A 16,999-nucleotide genomic window follows, 5' to 3' on the forward strand; every position below is an offset into this window, starting at 1 on the left:
TATAATATAATGAACCTTTCAGATGGAGGCAAAACTCAAAGATCGAAAGATATCCTTATTGATTTAGCCCATTTAGCAACAATTCAGCCGATTATAAATATATAAATATAATGAAGTGGAACAGCGGTGATCACCGTCAACATATGACGTCCATCATATATATATCATTTCAGCGGTCTACTGTACCTGGTCTTGGTACCCGGTTAGTGGACGTGTTACAAGGAGATAAAGGTCTTCATTTTGCTATTTCAGCTTTTAGTGACTGGTATATCGTTGCTTCCTGCTCATGAGTTGCATTCAACTCAAGAGCATAATTAGTCAGGCTCAATATAATGGCACCTCCAGTGAAACAGCCAGAAAAGCTGAGGATAGGATTTATACACCCTGATTTGGGTATAGGCAAGTTCACCACCAACAGGCCATTTGGCTGTGTTTCAAGCTAACTTATTTCCTCTAAAAGGTGGCGCTGAAAGACTGGTGGTGGATGCTGCGGTATCTTTACAAAACCTGGGTCATGAAGTGGTAATGTTCACTTCCAGACATGATCCCAAAAGATGTTTCGAAGAAACAAGAGATGGTAAGTTATGTGATTTAATACTTGAAATACAGGTATTCGTAGCTGACAGGTAGATATACGATCTGAATTGATTTGAAACAGGTACATTAAAAGTTCATGTATTAGGATCATCTTTACCACGAACTTTTACGAAGAAATATCCACTGACAATAATATTCTCAATATTGAGGTCATTGTTATTGAGTTTCCTTCTAGTAATGTCAATTATGTGGCCTGAACCTTCAAGTTTCTTCAATCCATTGGCACCTTTAAAGCATTTTGATGTATTTATAATTGATCAACAATCAATTTCAATACCATTTTTAAAATTATTTACAGGTACAAGAATATTATTTTATTGTCATTTCCCAGATAAATTATTATCTGGTGGTTGGGAATTAGATATTGATAAAAAGTCAGATTCAACAGATGAGACAAAACAATTAATGCAAAGGAGTACTGGAAAAAGTGGAGTTAGTTTATTGAAAAGAATCTATAGATATCCGATAGATAAATTGGAAGAATTCACTACCGGTAAGTTATAATCGTATCAGTGATTAACATCAATCTCACGAACATTCCGCTAATATGCAAACTCCTGCTTGTACATACTTATTATCGTAGGTCAAGCGGACATAGTGTTATCAAACTCAAAATTCACTTCCAGAATTTATGCGAGAGCTTTCCCTTCATTAGCTAAACGACCGCCTAGAGTAGTTTATCCATGTATAGACATCAACGCATATCAACCACCTTCGGCATCGAATCAAAAGGGTAAGGGTAAAGCAAAATCTGATCCCGAGATAGAATTGATATCTTCGTAAGTTGACTGGATTTAACATCATCCATCTCCTGTATAGATTGGGAAGTTGACCGCTTGTACTATATAAACAGAGAGAGACCTACATTTATATCATTCAATCGATTCGAAGCTAAGAAAAACGTGGCTTTGGCTATAAAAGCTTTTGCAAAATTGAGAGATGATGCTTTGATACCTGATGATGAGTTTGAGAACCTCAGAATGGTTCTTGGAGGTATGTCACGTCTCATGCAGTCACAAACATTCAATCCCGACTCTTCGAACGGAACTGACAGATACAGCATCCTTTGTAATCAGGTGGATATGATAAGGATGAAATCGATAACAAGGAGACATTAGCAAGTTTACAAAAGTTATGTGGTGAATTGCATTTACGACATCATACGATATCATCATCAAGTACAGATCGATCGATTGAGCCCCCGTTGGAAAATACCCAAATATTATTCATATTGAATTTTTCGAATAACCAAAGAACTCATTTGTTGACATCTGAGAATACAAGAGGTTTACTATATACACCATCTAACGAACATTTTGGTATTGTACCTATCGAGGCGATGTCATGTGGATTACCTGTTTTAGCTGTAAATTCAGGTGGACCAACAGAAACCATTATAGATTTCAAACAATCTCCAGAAGTTGGTACTGGTTTGTTGGTTTCACCAAATGAAGATGAATGGTCCAAATCTTTGGCTTTTCTGTACAATTTATCAACGGATGACCGTGAACAAATTTCTAAATCTGCTAGGAATAGAGTCGAAAATCAATTTAGTCTAAACACTTTAGGTAAAGAATTAGAATTAGCCTGTAGAGATGCTTACGCTAAAGGTGATATACATCAATCGATTGGCGATATTTTCATTTGGGTAAGTGCTGCTTTGATTGCTGTAAGTGCTGTTGGAATAGCCTTTGTCGTTTTCGTCATAAACGATCACGAAGCATATACTCTGAATATATAGATTGTTTTATCTGTATCCCTATGCAGGATTTGATTCCGTCACTGAGGTTGTATTGGAAGTTTCTCCTAAGGTATCCGATTTCGATGACCAAATTTTCAGTGTTGAGTCAGATGGCGGCTGCCTTTTCTTGGTAGATTTCGGATCATCGCTATTATCTTTCCCGACGTCTACATCCGAGCTATCATTGGCTTCTCCATCGCTATCTCCGTCAGATTCACTCGATGAGCTATCATCATCCAAGTATTGAGGTTCATTCTGCAGATGCTTTCTAGAACCGGAACATGTAAGCAATAGAGGCTGAAAAGGGTGGAATTGAATTGATCCGACGGCGTCTATAAGAGTTCTGTCAGCGAATCGTAGCAGTGACAGAATATAGTTCTGAACTGAACATACCTTGATGAAGATTTTCTTCGAATCTCGGCTTTGTATCCATCGTAGCTATATCCCATATTTTGATTGTACCGTTCTATCCACGCTGCGTCAGCACGAACTCACATGTACGTCTCAATATGAGAACAACGTGATATAGAACATACTTGATCACCTGAAGCTAACCATCTACCCCAGGGATCAACATCAAGCCATAATCTCTGATTTGTATGACCATTTCTTTCGAAAGAAGAAAGTGGGGCTGTCAAATCACGAGTATCGTATATCTGGATTTGAGAAGATCGTCTTGATGCAACGAACATAATCGTTGAGTTCAATGGGTGCCATGCAATCTATTTGAACGTTATTCAATCAGTTAACTGAGGAGGAATGGGTAAAGATCAACTGGAAGTATAAATTTGTCGACTAACCTGTGTAACACCTCCTCCGACTATACCTTCCACGTGAGCTAATGGTGTAGACCCCGTATCTTCAGAGTACAAAGCAACTGAACCTTTGCCAGAGAAACTTCCAGCTGCAAAGGTACCTGAATAGTCTGGACAGAACGATAAAGCAGATATGATACCTGAAATGGAAGCCATAATTGTCAGCTTGTTCACGATTACCTTACCTTGCATTGCATGTTCGAGCAACATGTACGGGAAAGATAGCCGTACACAGTAGGCGACAAACTGCAAAACACTTACCCCTTTGTCCACCTTTTTCTTTCTTAGCACGAACCAACTTCAATCTTTCACCTTGATCATAGCCCGGTGAAGAGACATCGAACACCTCAATAGCATTTTCGAATCCGCAATATAACCTATTTGACAGATATGAGTTTTCTAATCTAGATAACTGAGCTTGGCAAAGCAGCTCACTTGGTAGCTGTAGGGTCAAAAGCTAAACTGTGAGGGGCGATGAACCTCTCTCTATGATCGATTATTGGGTAGCTTGCTCTGATCTACTGTAATTGTTAGCCATGATCCTCCATTTCGTGTGTCATATATCATGAGGCATTTTGTTAAGAACAGGCTACTCACTCGACCATCGTTCCCATCTATCAGCCTTACTGGAGTATCTCTAATCGAAGCCACGAAACAGAACGTCTCTGGAGTAGTAGCTGAAGCTGAAGGATACCATAGTGTGGAATGTATAGCATCAGGCTGCTGATACGCTCGAGTCTCGAACGATAAATTATCGGTAGTCCTATACACCATTATCAGCTTTGATTCCCAAATTCGGTATCTTTTACATAGCTAATTTACGTATGAATACGAATTGATCGATCTTCTGTTGTCGAAAGGATAGCTGAGCCATCTACACACCTAGTAGATTAATTAGTTGTGAATTACTGCCATTTAACGAGCAATAGAGTGTTGTAACAGACATACCATCTAGCGGATCTCCAGAAATTCCCTTGAACATCCTCTTCATAGTCCTTTGCGTCCAAAGAAAGTAGACTCTCCGGTCTTTTCGTTAGGTCATATATGGGTGCGGAAGGCCATTGTTGATTGGAAGTAGCCTCTACAGCTGTACTTGGTGTCTCCATTTAGCTTCTGAGTATGGCTTACATAAACGAGAGAGAGAAGATGACAAGTTAGATGATTATAACACCGTCAACTTTCGACTACTAAGTAAGGGTAACCTCCACTTTCATATTCAAAGTTGATTTTCAACGGTCTAAGCTGAAACCATCCTCATTACATCAACGACCTTCTTCCTGTCGACTTAAAAGATTAACTCATATCTGAAATATCATATCATAGACAGCTGCTCAATATATCTGTTCCTACATAATACTGTACAAATCCGCTTCGCAGGTGGAAGAAGCGGTAATTAGCGTCAATATATAGTCTTGCAGTGTAAAACACACGTCAACCGGTAACTATAAAGAAAGATAAAATCCGCGTTCAGCTAAATTCAACATTACCTTCCTTTGAACCATATCATAGAAATTGCTATAGATAACGAGATTGGTCTCATCAGAACGAGGCGACAGACATATCTACAGCGGGAAGGTTGTATACCTTTGGTATCATATGGTAAGCATAGCCTTCTTTGGGAAACCCCGTTTACTTAGCAATAAATGAGCATCTTCACAGATACATGATTTCAACAAACTTTCCTTCCCTCCCTTGGTAACGCCCAGCAATTCGTTATGCAGACATGGAGCAATATCTATCACGACAAGCACCACCTTCAGATAGACCCCCAGATTCAGAGGTAGTATATCATAACACTAGAAACAAGCAGAGGAACGTACCTTCTGATTTTGACAATCCTAATCAAATCAGGTAAGTTGTCTGAATTTTCGTAGTTGCAAAGCTTTCCTTAATCATACCGCTTCATCGCTAAATCGTTCTTTCGTTAGTACACCTAATCAGCATCATATACCTAGTAATCTACCTCGTGATCAGATGAAGAAGGCGATGATCAATATGAATGTATGTAAACGCAGAGCTTATGTTCCTATGGTCTCATGAATAGAAGTTAATGATATTTCCCTGTAACAGCAAAACCAGCAGAGGAAAAAACTTGGTGCTTCCAATGGGTCGCCATTCGATAGAAGTTTAGGTAGAGATACGATGAATAAGCCTAAAACTCGTCATTCCAACCAGGAGGTAAATTCTTCCCGCCAGCCTCTAGCAACATCCTCGAATCATGCTTCCTCGTCTACTGATCATGCTCAAACGCACCATTCCAAAATCAACATGGGTTTACGTCAGCAGAACCCCCTGCATATTGGTATGAAATATGATGCTTCCTCAACTCCACATGCTAGTTCTTCGAGAACCAGACTACCAAATCAGCAAACGCCTTATCAACAACATAATCGGAGATCTTCGTCGATCGATCAACTCATTAGTGAGGAAGATGATGTCCAAGTAATCAACCCACCTCGTCGTAGTGATCGTAATAAATCACCACACAAACACCCTTCTTCACATGAGCATCATATGCCAAATCATCATTATTCAAGCAGATCGAGATCACCTGTACCTCAAACAAAAGTCCTCACCTTGAAAACCTCATTGAAAGGCAAAGCAAGATTGATGGCCGAGAGCGATACTCCAACGAAACCTTCAAGCAAACCTCCTGAGTATGCCCCAGGTGGTCTTACGAACTTCATAAAAGATACTGGACGGAAAGACGATGATGATGTGGAACCTATACAAGATCCAAATGGTGTTTACAAAGTTGATTCCGAGATAGAGGTTATTGGAGATGAACCGAAGAACGCATCTCCTAACAAGAGGAAAACACCTACTCAGAATCTGATGGCGACGATACAGCAGACTATAGCTCGCGAGTCACCCCCAAAACCAAAGACATCCCGCCTTGCAAGAATGCAGGATAGAAATGGTAATTTGCCACTAGCAGTACGTAAATTCAGATCTATTGTGTAGCCAATAAGCTAACGATCTTCCTGCCACTCAGTCAAATGCAGCAAAAATCTTCCCTTTAAGAAGACCTGATCCACCATTAAAGAGTTCAAATAGGACTACAGAGGGGACCATAGCATCTGCTCTCAGGAATCGTTTCACCGGTACTGCCGATATAGAGGTTGCCTTTCTTGGCGAATATAGACTTAAATGCTTTACAGTCAGACTTACAGGTGATGCTATCCAGATCATTCTTCCTAGTGGAGCAAATGCTGTTCTGTGGAATATCGCTTTCGACACGATTTTGGAAACCCAAGTAAGTCGCTCCCTTGCTGAATGCCTATTGTACTAATTCGCTTCACGTACAGATATGTAGTGGGGGTAAATGTCCGTTCCCGTTCATGATGATTCGAATAGGGAGAATTGAAGGTGCGGCTCATGATGCTATCGATACAATGCTGTTGCAGGGGGAAAACTTAGACTACACCAGTAAGATTTGTCTGGCGCTCAGGTATTACCGTCCGCTGTACTGACTTCGCATGCTTGATCTAGCATACAATTACAGCGAAGTGGCGATACTCTGTGTTTGCCTGAGATCTCAGAATGAATTTGCGAAAGATTTGATTGCCGCTGTAGTTGACAAATTGCAATTGCATAAAGTCGCAATCAAGTTCCTCAAGTAGGTAACAACTATAGTATCGATGTTTCATTCAGCTGATATACCTCCTCATACAGTATAGAAAGCTGCAGTTCTCTGCGAAAATTATGTTACGAGCCAATCGAAGCCAAAGAGCTGGAGCACCAGCGTAAAAGGCGAGAAAAACTCGCCTCTCGAAAGCTACCCAGGCGTAAAGTTAGTGAAGACGATTTCAACGATGTCAACGATCGACCTCAGGAAATATCCCCCAGATCAGCTAGAAGACTTCTTACGAAAGTCAATGACAATGATGATAATCAACATGGGAAATCCACGTCAGCACGAGGTCACAGAAAATCCGTACCTAAAGACGAGGACACGCCTCGTCCGAGAAAGAATTTTAAGGATAAGCAAGCTGCAGATCCGACTCAATCTATACTCAACTTGTAAGTAAATTCCCTGGACCTTCAACTTTGTGTAATTGACTCTCGTATGTCGTAGTCCGGTTGCAGCAGAACCAACCCATGATGCTTCAAGCGCCGCCAAAGACTCTACATCTGGCTCGGTTGAATCAGATAATGAACAGCGGGAAATCCCTGCTAAAACACGATCAAAAGCCCCAAAATTATTTCAGGGTGATAAGAACGATTTGTGGGTCCGATTTTGTACATCGTATCAACTGTCGCCGGCTAAATATTCGTTGGCAGATTATTTCCTTTCCCTCCTACAGGTCGTGCGGATGTCAATATCACCGTTGGAGATGCTCAACGTGTAGAAAGCGGAGAATTCCTGAATGATACGCTGTTAGAATTTGGTTTGCGGTAAGTGTTTGATGTAGATGTGCAGGTTATGCAAGTTATTGCAATCTTCTGACACGATATCACAGGCGTGTACTTGGAGAGTTGCGTGATGAGATCAAAAATACAGTTCATTTATTCAATTCCTTCTTCTACGAGAGATTATCGGATAGATCCAAGAAGTGAGCATCGTTGTTTCCGTCTCTCTGTATATCGACCCATACTAATGTGTATCACAGGATCGATAAAGAAACTGGGCATTGGCCAGGCTATGAGTCTGTCAAGAAATGGAGTAAAGGGAAAGATATCTTTGAAAAGGATTTCATTGTGATACCTATCAATGAACAGTAAGTGCATCGCAGACTCGGATGATTGGGTTGTGCTGAGCGCTGTACAGTTTTCACTGGTACCTCGCTGTCATTTACAAACCTGGGCGTCTGATAAAGCCTAGAAACGAAGGAGGCGAAGCTATGGATCGAAGTCATCGACCGATAAGTCGGACAATCCCTAGCGAAGATGATAAGGGAGACGCATCGAGGTCAACATCGGATGTGGACGACGTACTTATGGTTTCCAACTCAAGTGGTCGCTTTCATGGAGATCTTGATGATCTTGACAGTGTCTACGGGTCTCGTGAATCTTCACCTCTTTCTGAAGCTCCATTCGAACAAAACAATAAGACCCCTTGTCATAGTAACGAAGACGACGATGTTGTCATGGATGATTCAGCAGATCCTCTAGATTGTATCGAAGATGATGACGCCAAGAAAGGTCATGAATTGCTGAAAGGGAAAGAAGACATGAAAGACGTTTCGGATGGTGTGGAAAAGATGGAGATCAATTCAGAAAATGGATACACCTCCGACAGTGTCGGTCAAGGCGCTCCTCTTTCGACTCCTACTCTCGATGCGTTTTCCCAACAAAACGACAATATGCGTATACCATCTCCAGAACCGGTAGAACAGCCGAAGAAGAAGCCGTTATCTAGGCCTGACGCGCAGATCCTAGACAGTGAACAGTGAGTCGCTTTGGTCATTCTTATATATACCCAATTGAAGCTCAAGTTTGCAAATAGTACTTGGATCATCACTTTCGATTCTCTCGGTGGACCACATAAAGCAGTTTCAAATCAACTAAATATGTGGTTAAAGTACGAGGCTAAACACAAGAAAAACATAGATCACGAGCTCCCAGACGCCATGTATTGGGATGGCCGAGTGAGTTCACCTTCCAGATCTTGCCAATCATCACTTGTTTGGCTGCAGATACTGATATCATTGCTAGGCTCCTGCTCAGGATAATTTTTCCGATTGCGGTTTATATGTTGTTTATTATGTCCAAAGATTGCTACAAGCCCCTGAACAAGTTCTGAGATTCGTCGAAGTACGTTGTTTCCCCATTGCTTAAAACGAAGATGCTTATTTGTAGTGTACATCATTAGCGTCGACCGCCGTTCACCTCTTCCAAACCAGAACGATCAATATGGGAAGAGAACCTCAGACAAGCCTGGGACTTTGTTGAAGGCACGAAGCTACGAGATGAATGGGTTGCAATGATGATCAGTCTTTCCGAAAATTACAAAAGCAATAAAGCGCCTGAACAGGATCAGCTCCACATCCGAGACACCGCACATCAAGACGAAGAACAGCAGATAGCTATAAACGCTTCACAAGCGGAATCAGTTGCTTTCCTTGATCCTGATGAAACACAAATCCCAGCTACAGCGACAACTTTAGTACCTTCTCTTCCAGTACCCGAAGATCTCATACCTGGTGCTTTCCCTACGCCGACTCGGCCTTCAACTTCAAGATCAGCTTCTCCACAAAAAGTTGAAAGTAAACCAACATCGTCATCAGGTAAATCAACGCCCAAGTGGATCACTCACCAAGATCACAACAATGAACAAAAGGAAAAACAATCAAGTCATACCACAAATCTCATGTCCGATTATAACGCACAGAGGTCAACTTCAAGTCCGAATGGCAATATCAGACGATCAACTTCACCTGATAAATCGAAGACTCTTCCTATAAGATCTTTCACTAATGTCCCCGACGGTAGACAAAGCTCGCCCGGAAAAGACACGATTCCTAATGGTACTGTTGTGGGAAGGGTTACTACCTTTGATCCCCTCAATTTTAACAAAAAAGCTTCTTCCTCTCATCAGCTTTCACCTACTCGACAAAGTAAACATAAAGAATCAAAAGAAATGCAACGTCGGTTGGAAGAAATTAAACACCTCATTCCACCACGGAGAGAAACTATGGGAGATATAACTGAATCTCACATCGCCTCAACTTCCAATGTTGAAGCCTTGGGTTCTTCGATATCAGGAGACGAAGATATCGATATGACGTTGGGTCACCACTCGACTCCTTACAATCAAATGAGTAGTCCGCTCACGAATTTAGGTAAATTTGCACCAGGTCATTCCAGGAGTGAAGGCAGTCAGATTAAACCCATTAATAGCTCTCCCGTTAGATCCAATAGACAGGGAAAGAAACCAAATCTCAATGACGATGAAAACGAAGGAAATCAGGAAGAGGGGGCTCAAATTGAGGTTTTGACTAGTGATAATATATCTTCTACTAAACTTGGTCCGAAAAACAATAATCATCAGCATCAGAATTCCGTTTCTTCCGAAGAAGAACAGGAAACAATTGAAGATCTACCACCTAAAGAGAAACACCCTCCCGCTTTGCCTGTAAAAAAAACCTATGCGAGAAAACTAAAAGTCGCACAAACAGATCAAACTTCTTCAGTATTCAAACGGACAAGAACTTCTTCAGGTAATGGTAGTAACCGTATTACAACGAAAAAAGCAAAGACAAATAATGATAATGGTAAATCTCGTGAAGATGCTATTGCTATTGATTCTGATAGTGAACCTGAAAAATAGATTTAGAAGGCTTCAATCGTGCAAGTTATGCTATCGGTCAGAACCTAGCAGCTGCTCTTCTCCGCACTACCATATATATTCTGTTCTCTACCATATTGACGTGTTGGGTTGTTTTTAATTGACGACCTTATGTTAAATATACTTTATAATGTGATGACTAGTTATGAATCCATGATATATATGCATGAGTTTGTGTACCCATTGATGGTATGTAACATTATGTCAAATTGAAATGTACAACAGAGTGAGTGAAGAAGAAGAACATCAAAAGGTCCCAAACATAATGTATAAGCAGAATCCCATATGGTTATCAATTATGATAAATCTGGACCTCTGCCTTTCCTGCCATGTTCTGCTAATTCCCACCATGCTTTTGATGCTGGATCCGATGATGTAGGTGAGAAGAATGGACAACGTGATCTGAAAGCTGAATTACGAGTGGCAAAAAAGGGGATTCTTGGGTCAGCTGAAGTAAAGTTTGTGACAGAAGATCGTGCAGCTTACCATCTAAAGTTCGTTTGCGTATTATAGCTTCGATACTTTCTTCACTTGATAATTGATCAACCTAAATGAATCGTCAGAGATCAGCTTTCATCTCCGGAAGCGAAGAGGCTTCTGTAAAGCTGAGTTTGAGCTGGTAGAACACTTACCAAAACTTCCTCCTCTTTTATACCTCTTTCCCATCTTGGTGTATTTACATTAGGATCCTGATCGACTTTGATCTTATTCTCCACACTATCTTGTACAGTCTGAGTACAATATGTCAATAATGTTTGACGATGTGACCAACCAGCTGTCAAATACGATCGAAGATATTAGCTGCTATATTTTTAGGTTCGTAATGATTATTATATATACATACACATCATTTCTTGCCATATTTTGGCGCACATACCTTCAGATCCTGACATATGATCTGAATTTGGTTGTAGCTGTAATCTATCTTGATCTCTTAATTGTGCTTGAGCACGATTTAATCGTATTATAATTTGATCATCTAATTTACGATACTGCCTTACGATATCTACCGAGTGTTCACAAACAGATCGATCAGTTTATGTCCTTGTTTTTCACTATGAATCAGGTTAGACCTGTATCTCACCTCTGAAAACTGATAAGTTGAAACATGTCTCCGCTGTTACTGTCACCTGTTTAGGTGGTGGTGAAGGAAATGAATCTGTATATGCGGATGCGGTTCCAAATGGTGGTGCGGGCATGATGATTGATCTTTCCCAATTGTTGTTCTTCTTGTTCTTCCTATCTAAGCTTGTTTACCGAAGCGCTAAAGCGGTTACGGCTGTCTGGTCTGCTTGTAATTGAAGAAGTAATTATACGACTGCCTGCTAACTTCCTTAACAAAATTAATGGAGATGAGATGTAAAATAAGTAGTAGATTGACGCCGAGATGATTCGGTTATGATGATGGATGCGATGGTTTATAGATGGTCTACCTCCACCTTGATCTTATCTATATATTCAAGTGCCACATTACGGGATATCGCGGCGCTAATTTTATCGATTAATTCTCGGTTGTTACCGACTCACTCATTTATTTTGAATTTTTGTTTCTGGAGAAGAAACAGACGCGGAAATCCATACCTATATAACATCCTTATCTTTATCGTTCTTTACTTTTGTTCTCTTCTCTTTCTTCATCATTAGATTTTTAGATTTTTAGTTGATTTCCATAGATTAGGTTTCATAGGTGAGTTCATCGTATCCTCTTCTACACTGTACCTCTTTCTTCCCTTCCTATCCTTTCTTTCTTTGGTAAATTCAAACTATCAAAGATGTCTTTCTTTTATCTCGATGTGATGACCTTCTATTCTCTCCCCGTCTAATCGACCATGGCGAATGAGTTAGGACCCTCCTTCGCGGGAGTGTGTCTGGATCCCCTTCTTCTCTTCACTGGGAAGACGGGCTATTGGCGCTTGCCAGCGCTTTTGTCTGATCTATTCATCAAAAAACTTCAATTTATCTTTCAACAATAGAGGCTTGTGCTGACTTCGACTCAATTTTGTCTTGTTATAGATACCTTTTCTTTCTTTTCTTTATACTCTGTAAGTGTCGTTACTTTGAATCCACCACGCACAGATATACCTCACTCCCCTTACTCATACCTACACTCTCTATGATGAAATGTTTTTTAAAACCATACGCAGTTTCCACTGAACGCGTCCTCCTTTCGCGGGGAGTTTGTCCTTTTTTCTTCTAGTCTTTCTCTACTTCCATAACTGAGTTGTAGTTCCTCTTCGTTCCGAATTGAACCTTTCGTTGAGCGTTGTGGGAATTCCTCGACTTTGGGCTCCGGGTAACTCTGTTGAGCAGTCGGTAGATTAAGAATAGAGAAATTAGGCGATGCTAGTTTGAAGTTTTTTCTTCCTTGGATGTCTGACTCTTCTACCTTTGTCCATCGCATACCATCTCATCACATAATAAAAGGTATATTGGCTGACATACAATACTTCTTCTATTTTTGCTATCTCTTAATTTGTTGGATTTTGGATTTGTTCACTCATTTACCTTATTATTTTTGCGTTTGTACATGTTATGCAGCTTTATATCCTTTAACTTTTAAAACATATCCAAAATGGTTGCTTCAGGTGAAAAGAAGGGCAAGGTCATGCTTGCCTACTCTGGTGGTCTTGGTGAGTCGAATTCTCACCTTGCCCACCCATCATAAGTACAGAGCAAGCAGCTCACGTTGTGTTTGTTTGCATTTTTATCATAGACACTTCATGTATCCTCCTCTGGCTTATTGAGCAAGGTTACGAGGTTGTCGCTTACATGGCTGATGTTGGACAAGAAGAGGTAAGCGAGGTCATATTGCAGTTTTGGATTCGATTGAGATTCTGAATATTGATCTGTTGCTTCTGACTAAATCAGGATTTCGAAGCTGCTCGAACAAAGGCTAACAAATGTGGTGCCGTCGGTTTCCACCTTGCTGACTTGAAACGAGAATTCGTGGAAGAACTCATCTACCGTGAGTGGATGTTAGCTTCACATTAACGTAGATATCCCGCTTACGTCCTTATCATCAGCTGCCGTTCAATGTAACGCCATCTACGAAGGTGTCTACCTTTTAGGTACATCTCTCGCCCGACCAGTCATTGCTCGAGGTATGATCGAAGCTGCCAAAAAAGAGAACTGTGACTTTGTCTCTCACGGTTGTACCGGTAAGGGTAACGATCAAGTCCGATTCGAACTCGCTTTCTACGGTCTTGCTCCAAACATCAAAGTCATTGCTCCATGGCGATTACCTGGTAAGATCAGAATCTGTTTTGTTGGAACTGTAGAAGCTAATTTTTGGACTTATCAGAATTCTACGAGCGATTCGCTGGTCGATCAGCTCTTCTCGATTACGCCGCAAAAAATGGTATTCCAGTCACCCAAACTGCTGCTAAACCATGGTCAACCGGTGAGCTGCACATTGGATTTCATATGGTGAGAACCCCAGCTAACCTTTATTGTTAGATGAAAACCTTTTCCACATCTCATACGAAGCCGGTATTCTCGAAGACCCCAACCAAACTCCACCTGATGATATGTGGAAACTCACCAACTCTCCTCAAAAAGCTCCTGAAACACCTGAACAAGTTGAAATTGAATTCTCCAAAGGTCTTCCAGTAAAAGTTACCACCCCAGCCGACAAAAAAGTTGTCACCGATGGTGTAGAGATCTTCCTTACCCTCAATGCTCTTGCTAGACGACATGGTGTTGGACGGATTGATATCGTAGAAAACCGATTTATTGGTGTTAAATCAAGAGGTTGTTACGAATCACCTGCAGCAACTATTCTTAGAGTAGCACACATGGATCTTGAAGGTTTAACATTGGATCGAAATGTACGAGCTATGAGAGATGCTTTCATCACTCGAGAACTTTCAAACATCCTCTACAATGGTTTCTTCTTCTCACCAGAAAGAGAATTCGTCACTGCCGCTATTCCAGCTTCACAAAAAACTGTTAATGGTTTAGTTCGATTGAAATTATACAAAGGAAATGTCATTGTTGAAGGTAGAGATGCCGATGAAGGTTTATACGATGCTAAATTCTCTTCAATGGATGAAATGGGTGGTTTCGAACCTACTGCTACTTCAGGTTTCATCGAAATCTCAAGTATCCGAATTAAAGCTTGGGCTCAACAAAAGTGAGTTATCGATGATATACGGAAATTAATCATGAAACTGACTTATGCAACTATTTATAGCCTTAAACGAGGACAAGGTGGTGTCACTCCTCAAGACGTTTACCACCGAGAGTAAACGTATAATTGAATTAGGTCATAGATTGGATGATTTAGAAGGAAATATTTAGTCGAAAAAGGGATATATCAATCCATTTGTTCATAAAAGTTGTCTAGGGTTTCTTCGATATTTTGACATTTGTATATAGACATGAATTGGTCAATCATGCATAAAGGTTATAATGATAATGATTTGCTTGCAATGATGAACTTTGCTTCAAGTGAAAGGCATAATGGTATCTTTTGCTAGACCAATTCACGAATAGGTATATATGATACATGTTACTTGTACAACAGAAGAAAAGCACGTCGCGTGATTGTATAGGAAATTACCATCTAAATTCTATAATCATCTAATGGGATTGCTATGTTGTTCATGATTGGTCTGAGCTATGGTTTATAACGACATTTCCAAATTTCTATATCATTCCAATCATCTGCGTTCCATTTATTCCAATTTGATTGGATTTCTTTATTTAATCTTGATTTGTTTATCTTTTTTAGATCAAATTTTAACCTTTTACCGTGTTCTAGAGCTGTATCGATTAGTTTCGGATCTCTACGTTCCAATCCAATATAAATTACTGGATATCTTCCTGTTGAAGTGTTATTATTTGTCGTTGTATTTCCATCGTGAGGTGGAGACCGATCAAAAGATGATAAAGAAATGAATAATAATGTTTTCCATAATGGTTCAATTAATTCTAAAGAATAAAACGTATCTGACATTATAATTATGTCGAAACCTTTTTCCAGATAGTCAAACTCTGTAGGAATGACTTTGGTTATGCTGCCATCCTTCTGAGTATTGTCATCATAAAGTTTGGCAATTCTACACCAATCTAATCCTTTGATCTGTATATCATTATCATCTATATTAAACCCATTATTCTTCAAAGTTCTTTTCCCATTCTCAACATTTGGTTTCAAAACTTTACTTAAAACAGGTTCAATATCAGTTGAAGTGACACCATAACCTAATGATAATATATTTAATGTTGAATACCCAATACCACCACCTAATTCGAATACTCTTTTTTTACCCTTCTGAATGGCATTAAGACTTTCTATCTTACTTGTAGCAGATGATGCAGCCAACACCGATGATAGATATAATGACAATATCTGTGAAGATAACCATAATGTCGTACCTGTTGTACCTGTACTTCCATCACTACTACCATCTGAGCTTGGGATTGATGAAATTTGATTTAATGTAACATTTATTTGCTGATTAGGTGGTGTCAATGGATGTGATAGATTCGTTAAATGTTTGGTTTGTGATGCAGGTAAAGGTTGATTCATCTTATCAAACTTTTTACTACACGGTGGTGATCACCTATCCTCTTTTACGATTCATTGTTTGCTTTGAATTATAGTGAGCAGATGAAAGTGTACATGTACCACTTTATGGTGTATTGAAATACGAATTTGAATGATTCGTAAGGAATATCGTTTAGCTCAAAATATTCTGAAAATGCTGAAAAACGGTAAATTCGTATTAAGCGAAAAAATACTGTTTGCTTACCCAAATTACACTCGTGGCAAAAAAAACAAGTCATTCACGTACAATATTTGACCCACCATCGCTAATTTGTATACATACTCGCGACAAATCTGCCCATGATAGTCATCGTCTTTACTTCATACAAATAGTGTTACTAGCACAATCGTCTTCATGAAAGTGTGTACTGTTTGGGCTCCTACAGCATCGCTGACAATCAAGGGACAATCTCATAGGATCTCTGCTAAGATACTCTAACGTATATCGTGGACTTTGCGACTAAGCAGCCAGTCAATACTATGGTTTATGTTTAATCATCAGGTGATATAATGATGGAGCTCATCATGATGACCTGTAGGACATTGCCCATTTTGAGTCCTGGCTAGGCAAGTGTGTTACAAGATCCTGGAGATGATACGGTAGATGATCACGGTTCCATCAGAAGAGAATCCTTTCCGTTCCTGCTTTTTTTCTCTCCACTTGACATTCAGATTACTACCATTCATTATAACATCCAGATCCTGTGAACGCTGTCCTCTCGATTATGTCAACCTTCACGCATGCCGCTTGTTATACAGCTCATGCCATTAGCATATCTTTTTCGTTTGTTGGAGTTCGTGGCTTTTGATTTAGTTCCGATAAATAGCAGCACCGCCATTTTGTATCGTCATAAATCACGATCGACAACCCAGAGGTCAGATATATACTGTTTTTAGCGTATTAGTCCTTGCGCAGAAACCGATAACATGTAGATGCGCAGGGCTAGGAAGTTATCTACATCGGGAAGCCAATCCACAGGCGACATGCCGTAGACTTGTCAATT

At 40.0% G+C, this 16,999-nt stretch overlaps 6 protein-coding genes across 6 annotated transcripts; 3 read left to right on the top strand and 3 right to left on the bottom strand.

Moving 5' to 3' along the window:
• Positions 1-332: 332 nt before the first annotated feature.
• L201_001868 (uncharacterized protein) lies at positions 333-2,338 on the top strand (the record flags this gene model as incomplete). The annotated part of the gene is made up of 6 exons (XM_066217653.1): positions 333-399; positions 461-577; positions 659-1,090; positions 1,181-1,376; positions 1,451-1,590; positions 1,674-2,338. The coding sequence occupies 6 exons, from the start codon at positions 333-335 to the stop codon at positions 2,336-2,338; spliced, it is 1,617 nt and encodes a 538-aa protein (XP_066073750.1).
• An 18-nt stretch (positions 2,339-2,356) lies between these two features.
• Positions 2,357-4,259, bottom strand: L201_001869 (uncharacterized protein; the record flags this gene model as incomplete). Its single annotated transcript, XM_066217654.1, has 9 exons — positions 2,357-2,670; positions 2,732-2,804; positions 2,875-3,060; positions 3,139-3,293; positions 3,415-3,530; positions 3,589-3,671; positions 3,751-3,916; positions 3,976-4,035; positions 4,102-4,259. 9 exons carry the CDS (start codon positions 4,257-4,259, stop codon positions 2,357-2,359), a joined length of 1,311 nt encoding a protein of 436 aa, XP_066073751.1.
• A 617-nt stretch (positions 4,260-4,876) lies between these two features.
• L201_001870 (uncharacterized protein) lies at positions 4,877-10,426 on the top strand (the record flags this gene model as incomplete). The annotated part of the gene is made up of 15 exons (XM_066217655.1): positions 4,877-5,004; positions 5,082-5,154; positions 5,224-6,090; positions 6,149-6,409; positions 6,462-6,582; positions 6,646-6,772; positions 6,829-7,176; positions 7,232-7,381; positions 7,438-7,551; positions 7,617-7,709; positions 7,767-7,874; positions 7,925-8,545; positions 8,603-8,744; positions 8,812-8,910; positions 8,969-10,426. The coding sequence occupies 15 exons, from the start codon at positions 4,877-4,879 to the stop codon at positions 10,424-10,426; spliced, it is 4,710 nt and encodes a 1,569-aa protein (XP_066073752.1).
• A 314-nt stretch (positions 10,427-10,740) lies between these two features.
• Positions 10,741-11,643, bottom strand: L201_001871 (uncharacterized protein; the record flags this gene model as incomplete). Its single annotated transcript, XM_066217656.1, has 5 exons — positions 10,741-10,853; positions 10,931-10,991; positions 11,077-11,219; positions 11,289-11,450; positions 11,529-11,643. The coding sequence occupies 5 exons, from the start codon at positions 11,641-11,643 to the stop codon at positions 10,741-10,743; spliced, it is 594 nt and encodes a 197-aa protein (XP_066073753.1).
• A 1,373-nt stretch (positions 11,644-13,016) lies between these two features.
• On the top strand, positions 13,017-14,691 carry L201_001872 (argininosuccinate synthase; the record flags this gene model as incomplete). Its single annotated transcript, XM_066217657.1, has 7 exons — positions 13,017-13,074; positions 13,158-13,237; positions 13,313-13,409; positions 13,468-13,689; positions 13,746-13,844; positions 13,901-14,576; positions 14,637-14,691. 7 exons carry the CDS (start codon positions 13,017-13,019, stop codon positions 14,689-14,691), a joined length of 1,287 nt encoding a protein of 428 aa, XP_066073754.1.
• Positions 14,692-15,062: 371 nt separating this feature from the next.
• On the bottom strand, positions 15,063-15,977 carry L201_001873 (uncharacterized protein; the record flags this gene model as incomplete). Its single annotated transcript, XM_066217658.1, has 1 exon — positions 15,063-15,977. One exon carries the CDS (start codon positions 15,975-15,977, stop codon positions 15,063-15,065), a length of 915 nt encoding a protein of 304 aa, XP_066073755.1.
• Between the last annotated feature and the right edge of the window lie 1,022 nt (positions 15,978-16,999).

The sequence above is a fragment of the Kwoniella dendrophila genome, chromosome 2, assembly GCF_036810415.1.
Source record: "Kwoniella dendrophila CBS 6074 chromosome 2, complete sequence".
Taxonomy (NCBI): Eukaryota; Fungi; Basidiomycota; class Tremellomycetes; order Tremellales; family Cryptococcaceae; genus Kwoniella; species Kwoniella dendrophila.